The 18034-nt window shown below is 36.0% G+C and overlaps 1 protein-coding gene across 1 annotated transcript in view; it reads left to right on the forward strand.

The window, feature by feature from the left end:
• The window catches only part of CD226 (CD226 molecule), a 66557-nt gene extending 63245 nt beyond the window's left edge, over positions 1 to 3312 (forward strand). The window contains exons 5-6 of the mRNA XM_046672446.1: positions 543 to 600; positions 3199 to 3312. Coding sequence (XP_046528402.1) covers positions 543 to 600; positions 3199 to 3312 — 172 coding nt within the window. The remainder of the gene's footprint in view (positions 1 to 542; positions 601 to 3198) is intronic.
• The last annotated feature ends 14722 nt before the right edge of the window (positions 3313 to 18034 follow it).

Here is an 18034-nt window from a genome sequence, read left to right on the forward strand (position 1 = left end):
AGCACCCTGACTCCAGAAATGGCGGAGCCTGAGAGTCAAGAGGGAGGGCTGTGGATTCAAATCCCAATGCTACCACTTACCACCCATGTGGTCTGGGGCAAGTTACTCTTCCTCTCTATGCCTCAGTTTCTCAATCTGTTAAATATAGAGTTTTTTATGAAACCTAAATAAAATAATCCATACAGGTCGTTTAATAAAATGCCTGAAAGAGTCTATAAGACTCTTCAGTATATCATTACTCTCATCCAAGAAGTTACGCTGTTGGCATTTAAAACAAAGTTTTAATTATAATTACTAATGTACACTGGCTGTATATCCACTGAGTTGCCTTGACCATCTGTGAGAACATTGCAGAAAGTAGGGAAATGAAAAATTTAGGTCAATGGAATTTCGGGTAAATATGTATAAAGCAACTGTGGATGCTACTTCAACGTATTGAGTAAGGGCATGTGGGCTGGGGTACAGGTGAGGTACAGAGCATTTGAAACAATACTAGTGCTGGAGTGTAATTCTTAATGCCTCTGTTGAATGTGTATTCCCAGAAGGAGAAGGAGAGAGAAAAGAGTTCTAGTTAAAGAGTCGTGGGACACACAGAATAAGGTAAGTTTTCTCAGAATTGTCATTTTTTTGACTCTTTTATGCATCATAAATGTCTTGTAAAGTCAGTCCGTTTTGCAGTTAGCAGCCTTCTTTTTTATTCTCCTTTCAGTACCCTGGCTGTGTGGTTACCTGTAATTCGAGTATCAATTATTTTCTGAACTATTCTCCTACTATTAATGCCCTTCGAAACTGTTTGTTTTACATTAGTATGAGTAAAGGTGCAGTTAAACTGACATCATCATAACAAACACTGTGCGTTACCAAAATCTGTAATGTTTCCTAGATCTGCCACAATGAAATTACCACGAAGTGGGTGACTTAAAACAGTGGACATCTTATCTCTCACAGTTCTGGAGGGTTGAAGTCCAAAATCAAGGTCTCAGCAGGATCAGTTCTTTCTTGGGATGAGAATCTGTTCCATGCTTCTCTCCTAGTTTCTGGTGGTTGTTAGCAATCCTTGGCATTCCTTGATTTACAGACGCATCGCTCCAATCTTTGCCTGTCTTCACATGGCATTCTTCCCTCTGTGCGTGTGTGTGTGCATGTGCATGCATGCTCGTCTGTGTCTCTTCTCCTCTTCTTATAAGGACTCTTGTAATATTGAACTAAGGCCCACCTTACTCCATTTTGACCTCATCTTATCTACAGTCACGCGCTGCATAATGACGTTTGGGTCAATGACAGACTGTGTATACGACAGTGGGCCCATAAGATTAGTACCGTATAGTCTGGGAGTGTAGGAGGTCACACCATCTAGGTTTGTGTAAGTACACTCTGTGTTGTTCACACAATGAGGAAATTGCCTGACCCATTTCTCAGAATGTATCCCTGTTGTTAAGTGACGTGACTGTAATTACACGTGCAACAGCACTATTTCCAGATAAGATCACATTATGAAGGTTTGGGAAGAACGTACATTTTGGAGGGATGCTATCAGACCCAGTATAGGGCATAATAATATTTTTATTTCATAAGGTTACTGTGAGGATTACATTAAACTACATAAAAGACCCGAAGCATATCAAGCACACAGAAGGACATAATGCATGCTATTCATTAGCATTATTACATTTGGATTAATTTATTAATTCGTGAATACTCAGATTATAAAGCTAAAGAACTTTCTGATGGGCTGCAGGAGTCTGATGAACTGTAACATTGTTTCACTCTACTTTGCTCCTGACCCTTTTTTGTTTAATTGAAGGAGTAGAAAGTTCCTTCTGGGTTTGCAGATAAGAGGGATGCTTATTTTCACGCTCATTGTTTCCACTATAGGTCAAATATCTTTAACACATATTACCTGTTGACAAAATTTTACAATAAAACATTCCCTAAGTTGTTATCCAAAATTACATCCATTTTTTTTCAACTTAATTATTTGCAATTGAATTCTACACAGCCAAAATGTCAAGTACTAAAAAGTTTCTGACAATCCAGTGTGTGTGCTTCAGCTTCCTTAATAATCTATCAGTCTAGCCTTTTTCTTCTATTAAGTAGTTACTCTTTGCAAAACAATTTTCTTTTTCGCAATAATTCATGGCTTTCTTTTTGGCCTCAAATGCAAAAACTCACAAAGTTTTGTCTTGTTTCATCTGCCACTCCAGCATGTAATAAAACGGTGCTCTGTTATATATAATTTTGGATCCCGTCTTTGTCCTTAACTGTTGTCCACTCAAGCCCATCCAAAACCAAATTTCTTGCTATGAACTTCAGAGAAGGAGAGGAGATTTCAACTTCCTACACTAGTTATTCAGCATTTTCAGGCTTTTGTAGAATCACGATGTTTTGAAGGATGATTAGAAAGTTACATAGTGAGTTAGACTGTGAAAGACCAAGAAGTTAGACCTACTTGATTCTTTTTTTTTTAAACAGGCTATGTAAGTAACAATGGCACTTAAACTTTCCTTTTGCTTTCTCCTTGCAAACACCAAAACCACTCTAAATTTCCAAACTGCTCGCTAAAAAAACCTCTCTTTCTCATTCTCCTTCTCATCCTCTCAGTTTATCTCTCACTCTCTCATTTACTCATGCCTACATATTTCCTGTCACATACTTATGTACAGGTGATCAAAGTGACTTGATTAAGAGAGAGAAGATTAATGATTATATAAAATCATCTTGAAAGTGAATGTCAGTTTGTTTTGGTGATGTCTTTCATGGTGTTCAGTTGCTCATTTTTAAGCCAAGACACTGTGTACTTTAAAATATTTCTTGAATTAAGACATTCTTTCAACAGAAATGAATCAGTGCCCACTATGGGAAAATACTGTACTAGACTTTCCATATAAAAAATGAGAATAATTGTTCTCATCGAAATAGGCCAATATTGGGAAAGGGAGTTCTGCATTTAAACAGTAAGTCATAACAGAGTATAACAAGTGGTAATCTAGGCTGGGTTTCTTTTGGGTCTCACTCAGAGCCTGGCAAATCAAGAATGCGATATACCTTAGAAGTCCAAAACAAAGAAGAATGTTTTATGAAATTATTGGAATGGAATTTGACCTATATTGCGGTTGAATTGAAGAGAGATTTATATTTTGAGCTTTATTAGCTGCTGAAATGCAGTGAATTACTGACATCCTCTGTTTGTCTTTCTAGGCGTCCAACAACTACAGAAGTCCCATCTTTACCAATCAACCTTCAGATGACGCAAGAGAAGATATTTATGTTAACTACCCAACCTTCTCTCGGAGACCAAAGACTAGAGTCTAAGCTTTTTCCTTGATCTGAGCAAATGATGATGACTATTATATACATGGATCTTTATACAATTTCTTCCCACTACTCAGTGTCTAGTTTGGATACTAGTTGACTGAATTTATTTCATTTGTTAAGAAAAATAGGGCATTACCTGGAAAACATTCTTAACAGAAATTTTTCAGAAAACCTGACTTTAATTACCTGTACATAAAAGGAAACTTATTGAATTATGTAATGGAACAATCCGTGGGAAATCAAGCTTCAGGCAAGCATTATTTACCAGGGCTTGCTCGTTGTGTCTAGAATTAAGTATGGGCACAAACTAGTTTCTGCATCCCCTTTCACTGTGTTGGATCCACTTCTTTGGTGTTAGCCTAACTCTCATTCAGGCTTTTCCCTTGTGTTTCCAAGATGACTGCCCAAAACTCTTGGAAATTCCTCATCCTTGTTTCTGTCTGGTGGAGAGTTTTCTTCTCTGATAGAGCAAACAAATTCAGTTATTTGTCCATCATTAAACAGTCATCATGGTCAGAAAGGATTAAGGGTTCACCTCCAGAGCTAGAAGTGGGTCCAAAGCACAGTGCTGGGAAATCCACAGGATCGTTAGAAGAGGGAAAGGGGAGCCTGGAAGCTGGCCTGGTTACCGACAAATGTGGACTGCAGTGACATTCCAGGACATCTCTTGTTAGCCAACTAAAAAGAGAATATGTAGGTGGATTTAGGTTAGCTCGCTCTCTACCCTCTTCTAGAATATGCTTTATCAGCTTAGTCCGTAAGTGTAGTTGGCAGTAGAATAAATGAATAGTCAAGAGAAAGATAAATATGACAAGGAAATCTCTTCGCTTTCTATTCTAAAATAAATTCATCTCCAGTTTCATACAGAATTCTTTTTTTTTTTCTTTTTTTTTGAGGACGATCAGCCCTGAGCTAACTACTGCCAGTCTTCCCTTTTTGCTGAGGAATGCTGGTCCTGAGCTAACATCGTGCCCATCTTCCTCTACTTTATATGTGGGACGCCTACCACAGCATGGCGTGCCAAGTGGTGCCATGTCCGTAGCCAGGATCCGAACCGGTGAACCCCGGGCGGCCGAGAAGCGGAACATGCGAACTTAACCGCTGCACCACCGGCCTGGCCCCTCCATACAGAATTCTTGCCACTATCCCTGGACTAACTTTATGAGCAAGTGTAGTAGACAGTTCAATAATAACTTAATGTTTTTTATATTGAATTATTTTCTACTTTTAAGAATTATTTTTTTATATATAAATTCTCTTGAAAGGGTCAGGCACCTAGGCATTTTTTAAAAAAAAAATAATAATGAGAAATCTAAACACGAGAAAAAGAATGGTAGTTGAAAGTGGTGGCATAGGGTGGTAGGATAGAAAAGTGAGGGGAAGAGCTTGGCAGGATATAGCAAAGAAGGAAAAGGGATCAAAGAACGGGAAGACCCAGAGAGAAACTTTCCTTCTTCACAGTTTGGCCAAAGATACACCTAGGGATATCACTTACAGAGCAATTAGAGACCATGCCTGCCATTGTCCACATTCTAGATGGAGGCAAACATTGAAAAGTATTTGTGAAACTCAGTAATGGTTATAGTCACCTTGAAACTACAATGGTCATTTACTCATCTGTAAAGGATCCTCATCTCTCAAAGATTTATCGCAAAAACTGCATTTAAGTACCAACGTTGTAGACTTTTCATGATAATCTTAAGTGAACCAAAACCAAATTCTCATTTTGTCGGACAGATTCTAAGCTGTAATTTACATTTTTAAGCAGGTCAGTGGATATTTTATGATTTTAGCTTTAAATACCATGCATGCCAAATAGTGCAATTATTCTGTGAATTACAGAAATTGTCAATGCCTCTACTTGTTTCAGGGGGGAAAAGATAAAAATGACCACTTCCCAGCTATGTACATGCTTATGTACGTGCAAGAAGAGTTAGGTCTCATTTTTATTTTGTTTGCTTAGAGATCTTTATATCTGGACCCATGAAGTGTTTCCACAAATATATTAGTGTAACAGAGCCACAGAAGGCAGTTTACAAGAAAACGATCTAGTGTTTTGTTAACTATATCAGATCCGTGGAAGTTTCCGTGGCTGAATCTATCAGTTTGCATGGTGAAGCAAACTTAGCATCATTTAATAAATAAACTATTTCTTTTTGCTAAAAGTTAATCAAAATATTAGTTTCTGCAAGATTCTAATTCTAAATTCTCAATGTCTAATATAGGTGAGAAGTAAAACCTTTCTACCATTGCAATATGGGGAAATGTAAATCTCATTTTAACTGAGAAAATGACTATTGGGGAATGTGAACAGTACAACCAGGTGTCATTGTCCTTATGGCCTTTACTCGTGGTTTCATGGGGGACTTTTGTGACAAACCCCTTAAGGGTTGCAAAGTCTCCAGAACATTTGAAACTTGTCTCTTTTTCCACGAGTGTTTTAATTTTTCAAAAATTCTCTCACTCAAAATATTTATGAGAATGATTTACTCTGTCACGTCTTGTCTGTGCATTCTTTCTCTGCAGACCTCAGGATTTTTTTAGGGTTTTGGAACCCTCCTAAGTCCTGCTAAAAATTCTCTGACCTCCCTTGTTGATTCTGGTACACTCTCAGCTTATGCTGCTGAAATTCTGTTCATTTGTTTTCTTCCTCTGGATCTCTTTGCTTAACAAAGCACTTTCATTGTAGTCTCTTTAATATTGTATCTAATTTTCTAGAGATTTGTGACTTTGCCTAATGTATATATGTATGTGTATATGTATATATAACTATACCTACTATATATTATATATGCCATATATGTATTATATAGAGAGAGTATATGGTATATGTATATATAGTGTGTGTGTGTATATATATATATATATATATACACACACACAGTTTTTTTCCAACTTTGTTTATCTACTATTCTGGTTGTTACTAAGGAAACAGATCAAAACAGATCCCCAGAATAAAAGGTCAGAATTGAATGAAACTTATGTTTTAAACCTTTTTTGCAAGGTGCTACTTAGGAAGCAAGATACTTCCTAAAATTCTTTTTTACATATATAATTTATATTGATATATATAATACATTAAATAAAAATCTGTGTTTCCTTTGAATTCCATTGTTGTAATGTTTACATTAAAGTAACCAATTAAAGGGAATTGCTGTGTGATAACAAGGTAGGTAAGTTTGTTAAATGTTATCACAGAGCACACAGTTTTGTCAGGGAAAGAGTGTATCTTATTAACCTACAATGACTAGGTATTGATTATATTATCATTAGAGAGACCTTGGAACATTATTTAAAGGCCTGTATGCACGTGGAGAGAATAGAATAGAGATTTCATTAGCTTGTAATCACGCTTATGGATGGAAGGGTGCTAGATGAGGCTATAATTTTTGGTTAGTAAATATTCAAATTTATAGAATGTTTTAAGTAATTCACTTTATTACTAAAAATATTATACATATAAATTTAAAATATATTGATTACCAATTTATAATATATTGTAAAATAAAAATAATTTTAGTAGGTTTACTCTTATTGTGAACATCCAAGTTATGTTGGTTTCTTTAGAACTGTATTAAATAAAAACTGCAGCTGCATTGCAGTAATTTTCTGAATAGGTAGAGTCCACATTGTAATTAGAAATTACTGTAATCAAAATCCTTCTCCTTGATTTATAATAATGTGCTGTATTTTGTACTGTTTATACGAAATTTCAGCAAGATTGAAGATATTGTAGAATTAAGATGCTTATAAAGTATAAGTGGCAGTGCTAATTTATGAGTACGAAGTTTAGCTTCTTTCTACCATAGTGATAAGAAAATATTTTTGAGAAATATAAAACAATTTGAACATGTAACAATTGTTTTATTATCATCATTAGTTTGTCCATGGTTAGAATGGAATGTCTGGAATGTATTGACCTTCACATTTAGACTTTTGCATGAATTAGTATATTTTTTCATTGGTCTGTTCATTGGAATTATTCTAAGCCAAGTCTCTAGGCACTTATACATTTATCTGAAAAACAAAAACAAGTTTTTTAAAAACACTTTTCTATTGCTAGTGATCCAAGAAGCAGAAGTGTGGCTTCTAAAATTAACTGCAATGGGAATTTTTATAAATCTTCAACATTGGTTTACATGTTATATTTCTTTCAGATTCAGAGCACTAACTATGTTGTAAGATGTAAGAAAAGATTTGATTTGGGGGTATGAGTGATAAATGTCTGAAATAATCTCCAATTATTCCCTATTGTCCCTGTTTGAATACTAAGTTATATAGTCACCCTTTTTAGATCATTTTTTTCCAGTTTTATATTTAATTTCAGACTCTTGGGTTTTACAGGGCATGCAAATATTTGTATTCTGTTGCTTGAATGACTAAAATGCAGTGCTCCACGATCTTTAGTGTCATTTGCCATCAAAGAATATTAGGGAAAAATTCCTACAGAATAATGTTAACATGGAGAGTTATTGCAGAAAATAATTGAAACCACTGACACTTTGCAACTTCCATCTCAATGCAACATTCGCTGCGTCCTATAAGTGCATGTAGTTCAAAGACTCAAAGTGCATACAAGGGTTTTTTGCAAAAAAAATTGTAGTTCCTGCCCTTCCCATTTTCCCTCCATTGAGACAGCAAATTTCACTTCTGATTATTTTATCTCTCTACTTTTCCGAATAGCATGTTTATATCACTACTAGATCTTTTCAATTTTAGACATTATTGATTTAGATGTTTTCCTCTCCACAAACCCACCACACATACAAACTCATGTAAATATTCTTCCAAAATATTTATGTTAAAATTTTGATTACTTCAATATTGTTTTTTTATGACCTTGCCAAGGCTCTTCCCAGTTGAATTACATGGTAAAAATGATTGTGTTTTCTCTCCTACATAAATTTTTTTCCACCTAGAGTTAGCAATTATCTCGTTTTAGCTTACTATTTTTGTATTTACCATAAATTTATCTCAGATTCTTCACCGATGGTCTAAATGATCTCTCCAGATTCTCTGTGACACAAAAGATAGTGCAACAATCTCATCTACCTAAAAAAGTTACCCTAGAACCTTGACTTGGGCCAATAAGCAGTGGTTCTTTCTGCATAGCTGTCATCCTGATGTCTCTCTTCATTCAGAAAAAAGGAGAGGAATGTAAAGCATGGAACCAATTCTAGAAAATTCCCCAGTGCAAAGCAATATGAGGTTTCAGATTGCAAGTATTTAACCAGTGCCCAGAACGGGGAACAGGAAGAAGCCTGTTCTATTTGGGTTGGTCTCGGTAAAAGTTGGGGGTATTCGTTGTAAGCTTTGGGAGCTGATGTTGACTATGTTATGGAAAAAACAGTTAATTTATTTCAGTGATATGAGTGACTCTTAGTAGTACCAGGACACTCATGGAATAAGCTTGGACAACAGGCAGAGCATTTGGCAACTCCAGTGGTCCCCAGCAGGACGCACAACTACCACTTTGAGTTCCGATACTCTGGCTGGAACAGTGTGCCTCTAGCCTGAACGACGTCGCTCTCCCACACGTGGATGAGTTCTGAACACCACTTTTTATTTACCTCACTTGTTCCAGAATCAGTGCCCCTTACAGATTTCAGCGAGGAGATATCTGCTGCCTTCAGCTTCTATAGTGTCAGGGGTGGGAGAATAACTTACTTTCCAGATAGTATGTATAATATCATATTCCTCCCAAGGTTGCTGAAGAACTTCTGAAACTGACAAATTTCTCTATTCACCAGATGATAATTTTATTCATGGCAGGGTAAACCCATAGACTTTTTATATAAGTTCAGTACCTTATATAATACCTGTGGTTGTTATAGGTGTATCCAAATAAATCCAAGGTTGTTTTTGAATAAATTGGTGAATAAACAAATAAATACAAGTTAGTATCTATATCAACACTCTCAATTAGTAATCTTGGAATAATGGCCAATAGTTCATTTTTAATGTTGCTATTGAGATTGGATTTGGATATTAGGATTCATCAGTCTCCCAAAGAAGAGATATATTGCATCATCTTCTATAATTTAACCTCACTCAACTTTATCAATTCTTAAAACTGCAACTTACAGACTTACAGACCTTAGACAGGTATATCTTTACATGAAATATCAATTTCTGTGTAACAGACTACCTTCAAAATTCCAAGTAAAAACTTGACCTTGGTCTATTTTTAATGGAAAACTGCTCATTAAAATGCCACAAAATTATACTGACTACCATTTGACCTACAGAAATAAATATTATTAAAGGAGGAAAGCAATGAGTAGGCAGTGCCAATCTTGTTCCACACGTGGTCAAATATGCAAAGGCCCCTTCTGGACTAAATTCTCATGAGTTTAAAATGTCAAGCAAAAATTCTCCAAATCCCTGAAGAGTGATGTCTAGTGTTGTTTAGCCAAACCACATTTGTAAGAGATAAACTTGAGAAGAAGCACTCATAACTCACTTTCTTTACTGTTCCAAATTTAAATAATCTCAACTGATTTTGCATGTTTTTGGAAATTCATTCTTAAGATGATCTTCTTATTCAATCACTTATTCATGATAATCCTCATCCCAGGTATTCAAAAGCACTTATAGCGAACAAGACCATTATTCTTTAATCAGTTGTCTGGGTAAGACTTTAAGCTCTCCAATTTACTCTCAATGTCGGCAAAATTTATTACAGCTTTCACTGTGGCTTCGGTTGAGATGACTTATCTCACTTTTTAATTTTATCATATGAAGATCATCAGAAGCAAATTTTGACTTTTTTATCTTACATAATAAATGTGCAAAGAAATGTGATGGCTCAGTAGCTTCTAGAGACATAGAAAACTCTTCTAGCCTTCCTATAATTTTGCACGCCTGTTTGATCATTATTTCAATGGCTAGTGAATACTAGCTGTTATAAAGTTGGGCTATTGACAAAAATATGATTATATGTTTTTACTGTGTGCTATAATTTTCAAAGCAATTTCTATGTATTTGATTCTTAAAACAACTCTAAGAGGCAAACTAGATCCAGAGAAACTGTGTGCCAGACGTGCTTTATCAATTTGATTAAGGTAGGAACTGTAATTCCTGGAATCTCCTTTGCTATATGGTTCTGGGTTAGAATTGGCCAAAACAGAACAAGATGGATGTGAAAAACTGGACATTGCTCTCTGAAGGTCATTTTAGCCAGTGTGGTGATGGACACATGTAGATGGCCTGGCAAGTTCCAGTTTGTCCTTGCTCTCCCCTATTGCATGTCCAGCTCTTCTTGACTGCTGACCCTGTTGGCCAACAATAATCCCAGCCATTGCTCCACTTTTGGCTGTAGAACCACAGAGGAAATAATACCTAACGGCAACAGCTTACAGAGACCTCTTATCGCCCTCCCCTTTATAGAAAGGTAATAGGATAAAAGGTCAATATACTAAAAAAGAAAAAGTCCATTGCTTTCCTCCACTGTATACGAGCAATGAATAATCAGAATTTGAAATTTAAAAAAAATGTCATTTACCATAGCACCAAAAAATTTATATAAAGTTCTTAGGTGTGCATCCAACCAAATATGTACAGGATCTGTGTGCTTTGTGGCCTATTAGCTTGTTGTGTTGATTTGTTAGTTCCAGGAGGATTTTTTTTTTGGCATAGTTTTTGGAGGTTTCCACATAGACACTCATGTCTTCTGAAAATAAAGATAGTTTCATTTCTTGCTTCACAATCTTTATGTATTTTATTTTCTTTTTCATGTTTTACTGCATAGCTTGGGCTTCTGGTATAATGTCGAATAGGAGTGATGAGATAGTCCATTCCTGTCTTTTCTCACCGTTCAATATGACGCTGGCTGTAGGTATTTTGTAGATGTTTTTTAACAAGCTGAGAAAGTTCTCCTCTATTCTTAGTTTGCTGAGATTCTTTTTTTTAAATCATAAATAAATGCATTTGTCAAATGCCTTTTCTGCTTCAATTGATACAACCATATGATTTTTCTTCATTAGCATATTGATGTGATAGATTACATTATTAATTTTTGAATGTTGAACCAGGCTTACATAACTGGGATAAATTTCATTTGATCATAAAAATTCTTTTTATATATTGCTGGATTTGGTTTGCTAATATTTTGTAAAGGATTTTTTTCATCTAAGTTTATGGGAGATATTTGTAGTTTTCTTTTCGTGCAATGTTTTTATCTGGATTGATATTAGGATAATGATGACTTCATAAAATGAGTTAGGAAGTATTCCTTCTGCTTCTCTTTCCTGGAAGAGGCTGTGGAGGGTTGGTATTATTCCTCCCTTAAATCTAAGGTAAAATGGTACTTTCATTTTGGAAGGTTGTTAATTACTGATTCAGTTTCTTTAATAGTTTAATTCAACTTATCTCTTTCTCCTTGTGTGAGTTTGGTGGTTTACGTCTTTCACAGAATGAGCCCATTTCATCTATTATCAAATTGTTGGCATAGAACTGTACCTAATATTCCCTTATTATCCTCTAACATCCAATTGTATCCGTAATTGGGTGTCTTTAATGAGTAGTATCTGTGAGGATGACCCCTCTTTTATTTATGATATTAGTAATTTGTGTCTTCTCTCCTTTTTTCTTGATTAGCCTTGCTAGATCTTATTAATTTTTTTAATCTTTTCAAAGAAACAGATTTTGTTTTCATTGATTTTTCTCTGTTGTTTTCAATTTCGTTTATTTCTGCTTTAATTTTTGTTGTTCTCTTTCTTCTGCTTGCTTTAGATTTAATTTGCTCTTCTTTCTCTAGTTTCCTAATACAAAAGCCTGCATTATTGCTTTTAGATCTTTCTTCTTTTCCAATATTGGCATTTAATGCTATAAATTCACTGCATCCCACAAATTCTGGTAAACTGTATTTTCATTTTCATTTAATTAAAATGTTTTAGGGGCTGGCCCCATGGGCGAGTGGTTAAGTTCACACGTTCTGCTTCGGTGGCCCAGGGTTTTGCAGGTTCGGATCCTGGGCGCGGACATGGCACTGCTCATCAGGCCATGCTGAGGTGGCGTCCCACGTAGCACATCCGGAGGCACTCATAACTGGAATATACAACTATGTACTGGGGGGCTTTGGGGAGAAAGAAGAAGAAGAAGGAGGAGGAGGAGGAGAAGAAGAAGAAGAAAAAAAAGAAGACTGGCAAGAGATGTTAGCTCAGATGCCAATCTTTAAAAAAAAATTTTAAAAATATTTTAAAATTTCTCTTAAGACTTCTCCTTTGACTCATGGTTATTTAAAAGTGTGTTTTTAAATCTTTCTATATTTTTGAAGCTTTCTACTATATTTCTCTTATAGATTTCTAATTTATTTCCATTGTATTATTTCTATTCTTTTAGATTTGTTGAGTTGTGTTTTATGACCCAGAATACGGACTGTCTTGGAGAATATTTCTTGTGACCTTGAGAAGAATGTGCATTCTCTTATTCTCTTGGATGTGATATATTACAAATGTCCACTAGATCAAATTGACTGGAGATGCTGTTCAGGCCATCCATACCCTTTCTGATTTTCTCCCTTCTTGATCTGTCACACACTGATAGAGGCATGTCGAAGTCTCCAACTGTCACTGTGGATTTGTCTATGTCACCTTGCAGTTCTGTTACTGAGTGAGAGCTTGCTGCCCAATGTACATAGAAGCCAATATTATGGTATTGGCTTTTGAGAAGAGAAAGAGTTTTATTGTGAGGTTGACTGGCAAGGAGACAGAATGTGCAAGGCTCTCAAATCTGTCTCCCCTATCCAAGGTTTGGGGCAAAATTTAAGGAGTTAGGGGCTATTAAGCTGTAGCTGAGCCCATGTAAGCTGATTGGCTAGTCTCGAATCAGTCCATATGTGGTAATCAAGTCACTTGCGCTGCTAGAAGCCAGATTTTCCTTATTGAAGGGCTTATGGCTTTGTAAAGAACTCAGGTGACAACATTTCTGAAGATTCTTGGTTCTGGAATCATCCTGGGTCTATGGGTTCCTACCTGGCACATGCACATTGCTGTTTCTGTAATTGAGCAAGGTTTGATTAAACACCCTATTTTAAAGAAGCAAAACTAGTTTAAACTGGTCAATTTTTTTTTTTTTTGTGAGGAAGATTTGCCCTGAGTTAACATCCATAGTCAATCTTCCTCTTGTTGTAGGAGAGCCACTGCTACAGCATGGCCATTGACAGAGAAGAGGTGTATGTCTACACCTGGGAACTGAACCCAGGCTGCTCAAGTGGAGTGCGCAGAACTTAACATTAGGCCACTGGCACTGGCCCCACCATGTATTTTTAATACATATGTTTTTGTTGTCTTGGTTGCTGACCTGTCTCTTTGTCTTGTCCTTGTGATGCTTTACTATGGTGGCCTGACACAGGACTCTGATCTGTCTGAGTTTCTCTGCTCCATGGCCCATTTTCAGGAACCAGTGATCCACCTGACAAAATATTTACGGCATATGAAAATTGGGCACAAATATACAGAATACAATCTGAAGATCAGTATGTGATCACACTGGGTTTCCCCGACTATGCTCAGATCAATGTCAGGCCTCAGAAAATTTTTACTCCAAAAAGAAGCAAAGATAGTAAAGAGACATTCCATCTCAAGCCACAAGAAGACAGTGATGGCTCAAGTCTACTCAGTCAGCAAGAACTAGGGAAGAGGAAGTGTCAGCAACACTCTCTTATCAGAGAACTCAGTCTGAGGCACCAGATTTAATGATTTTTTGGGGGGGATTCTGCTAAAATGCAATGAAATATGAGTTACAGGAAAGTGTTTCTCTGGTCACACATATTCAATATTAATTTATTTTAATGTTTACTTGCACAAAAGGTAAATGAGAATTAGAAGAATCCATAGGTGAAGGAGCCCAAGGAAGTAACAGCACGATCAAGAAAACTGTGTGTGCAATAAATATTGGGCTTCTACAGAAGAAAACACATGATGGAAAGAAAGATAAACAAGAATAAGAGGCGACTTGAGAAAGCAAGTCTACACATCCTGTGGCCCATTACACAATGCTTGTTAGTGGAATGCTTTTATGAATGTGTGAAAGAGAGACCCAAGTCAGAGCTGCCCACAGTTTCTTCACTATGTTATGGCCATAAATCAAAATACTGCAAAGCTTTTATAAATAGATCATTTAACAACTTCTTCTCAAGCTCTACCCTCTTTTTCTTTACACGTTAGTGGAAGTAGTGTTGAAGCTGAACATTTCTATTAATTGAGACTAGAAACAAACAAACAACACACTGCTGCCCAAGACCTGTTGCCCTCTCTTCCAGGTCAGGAAAAAGCATTAACAATAACCACCAGTTATTATTGTAAGAATCATGCCATTTAAGCTTCAGGGAGAAGACAGTGTCTAGATAGGAACAAAAAAAAGACAAATGTGATCTCTTTTATTCAAGAGTCATCAGCAATGACCTGAGCTATTTGAGAGATGATAATGTTCTGTATATTAAAAATAATGCTCCAAACAACACTCATAAACCCAACTGAAACATGCAGTTAAATATAGCATATAAATGTCATTGTTTAAAATATCAAACACCATGATATGACACCTCTTTGGGGGTATAGTGTCTCTTAGATACCTATACATTTTACATCTCTATTGAAGAGCTGAGAAGGACACTTGTCACATAAGGGATGGAATTACATTTTGTTCAAGAATGTAGTAAACATTTTGCACTATAAGCAATGTTGATTTTACCTGATATATCTGATGTCACCCCAAGTCAGTGTAAGTTGTGCACAATGTTCATGGTAGCAGTGGGCATTCTTTCCCATCTAATGCCTCGTCGTCCTATTTACAGATTCTAAATTTACAATGATTCGTTTCAGTTACATTTCTCTGTCAGAGCTCTCAGTGGTCCATGCAATTCAGAATTTAGAATGCGATACCCTCTCATTATTGAGAAAGAGGCTCAGATACGGTGCGGAAGGAGGGCTAAGGGAGGGGACCTGAGTAGAATATTAGCAACAAATTCCGTGCAGTGTTTTCCCTGCATCTTATACTGCTGAGAGCGAGGTGACTGTAGTTAGAGTGAGGGAAGTGGGTTGTTCCTAAATAGTGGCTTTAATATTGATTTTTTTTAATATCAAGCTCTAGTTGTACATTTACCTTTCTGAAATATAATTGTTAAAAACTATAAACTCCAAAAACAGAAGACTACCTAAAACATATTTTAAAATAGATATTGGAACAAGAAAGGGATTTGCTAAATCAAGGGACATTGGCTGAATAGCACTAGACCGAATACACTTGCTTCGTTTTGTGACTTGAAATGCACCCTTCTTTCCTAAATGGTGAGCTCCTTAAAGGAGAGACCAAATCTTACTCACTTTTGAATTCCCAGCTCTTAGAAGATTCAATTAACGGTTTTTAAATTGAATTTTGAAATAGTATTTTTTCCTTTAGGCTATTTTATAGGTAAAATTTGCAAATATTCAGAAGAGCATAAGGTAGAACAGACCTCTCTAGTTCACACACACAGAAGGTGAGGGTGAGTGCATATTTGTCTTATGTGCAAGTTTGTGTCAACAGAGGAACAGGGGCTTTTAGAATAAGAAGTTTTTAAAAAAAGTATACAATTCAAATAGCAAGAGACAATTTTGGAGTTATATTAGACTATGCTGTGTAATAGTTTCCTGTGACTGAAAAAAGCAGGGTCTAACCATTCAGAAAGCGAGAGAATGAGAATGAAGAGGGAGTGGCAGGGACGGAAATTCAGACGCAGCTTTGAGAAAGGGACTCAGGAAGCAGAGGAGGACGGCATCCCTGGCCTTCTCTTCCTCCCTTAAATCTAGGCCTCTCATGTCTGCTCCTATGGAAAGCCACGCACCTGCTTGCTGTCAGAGCTCCCTCCCCACATTGACGTGTATCAAAAGGAATTAAAAGAGGCAACAACCAGGAGCCGGGAGCTATTGCATGCCCTGTCTCATGTTTTGTAGGTAGTAAGCACTCTATAAGTGTTTAGTGATTGGCTGGTCTTTGAGATCATATAAATCAGCAGCCCGATTTCTTAAAACACCCAGATATTAGGATAATTCATATTTTCATGAAAGTTTAGATATTCTATCCAGTTCTTGCTCAAACATTTATTTTAATAGTTCTCCATATAGATATCAAAATTATGTAAATTTGTCTAATATATTTCTTGACTAACTTGGAATTTAGAATAGCAGTTTTGCCATTTTGGGGAGTTAATTGGTTTTGTTTCTGTACATTATAAAAACAGATTAATTGCTATTGGGCTGTGCCCTGTGACACGAACATATTAAATATCTTCTTTGATGTCAGCTCTAAACTTATACAAACTTTACACTCTTCCTAAAGACACTTTCTCCAGGAAATGTAGTCCCCATGATTTCAATAGTGACAAAATGGGAAAGAAAAATCTATCGTTTATGTTACCATTTGTTATGAAAGTGGTACAAAGAATTCTTATCCAGAATAAGCTGTATTTCATTCAGCATTTAGAAAGAATGGGTTTTTCTTCATTATTGCCACTCCTGAGCATTTTTTAAACTTCTACTGGCTGCATAGAACTGAAAACTCTCATGCATTTTTCATTGCTTAGTTCAAATTCCTGGTTTTGGCCAGCCCTGCCCGTAGGACATTTTAGCACTGTTGACCACTGAATCCAGGCTCCCTCACCCACTGGGAGTTCTCTGATATCATGGAAGATTCACAGTCTCTTTAAAGGCATGGCTCTAAAAGGCTCCAAATTAACCCAATAAACCAACCAGAAATGCCCAGCTAATATTTTAAAATTGTCAGAAACAGATTCTGTAAGCTTATTTCCAGACAGATCTAAATTCAGGTGACAAAGGCCTCTATATGATGGGATGGGAAATAATAAAGGAAGTCATTGATAGCTAGAGCAGACATGATGGCACGTGTTTCACTTTTGATGTTAAATATTTGCCTATCAAATGTTCATTTTCAGTAATTTTCTTTGGTTATTAGAGGGTGAGTATGGTGTTGGAGGAAAAGCTGTTTTCTAGCTGTGTGACACTGTGAAAGCCACTTAAAAACCCTGGATGTCACTTCACTAGAAAAAAGAGTGTTGAACTCCAGTGTCATTTTCAACATTAATATACTATGATTCCACCAAACCAGAGTCAATCCAATAAAAATTGTATTCTGTTATAACACAGGGTTAGGAAAACACTGGAAATGCATAATAAATTGCCAGTAAAATTACATTTAATAAAGGGCCTTCTTTTACTTTATTGGGAAAATAGCAAGCCAATGAGTAAGGAATAAGAGACATTTTAAAGGTTAGTAGAATAGGATTGTCAGAATTCTGTTTAATTACATAGTTACAGGTCATCACAGGATAACAAAAATGTAAGGAAATCATATAATGTTACAGTGCTAACAATATTAAATAACTCGTGGGCAAAAACCATCATTTTAGATGTTCAAAATCTCAATCATGCAAAGTTGTGGTGTAAAGTGGCATTTTTGAGCTGCTTTGCGTTTTTTTAAGTGATAGAGGAAATTTTAATATTGCACAACTAGAAATTAACCTCCTTGCAGCAATATCACTTGTAAATTTCTTAGATTACAAGTAAAACATTAACAACAATAGTTTAGTACTGAGATGTAGAAACTACGAATTCAGAAAAACATCATTCTTGAGGTATTTCGTGTATTTTTACCAAGGGGAAAAATCACACAGACAGATTTAAAAATAATTTAATTTCCTAATTTTATTATTGCCTCATTA

This window comes from Equus quagga, chromosome 9 (genome assembly GCF_021613505.1).
Source record: "Equus quagga isolate Etosha38 chromosome 9, UCLA_HA_Equagga_1.0, whole genome shotgun sequence".
Classification (NCBI taxonomy): domain Eukaryota; kingdom Metazoa; phylum Chordata; class Mammalia; order Perissodactyla; family Equidae; genus Equus; species Equus quagga.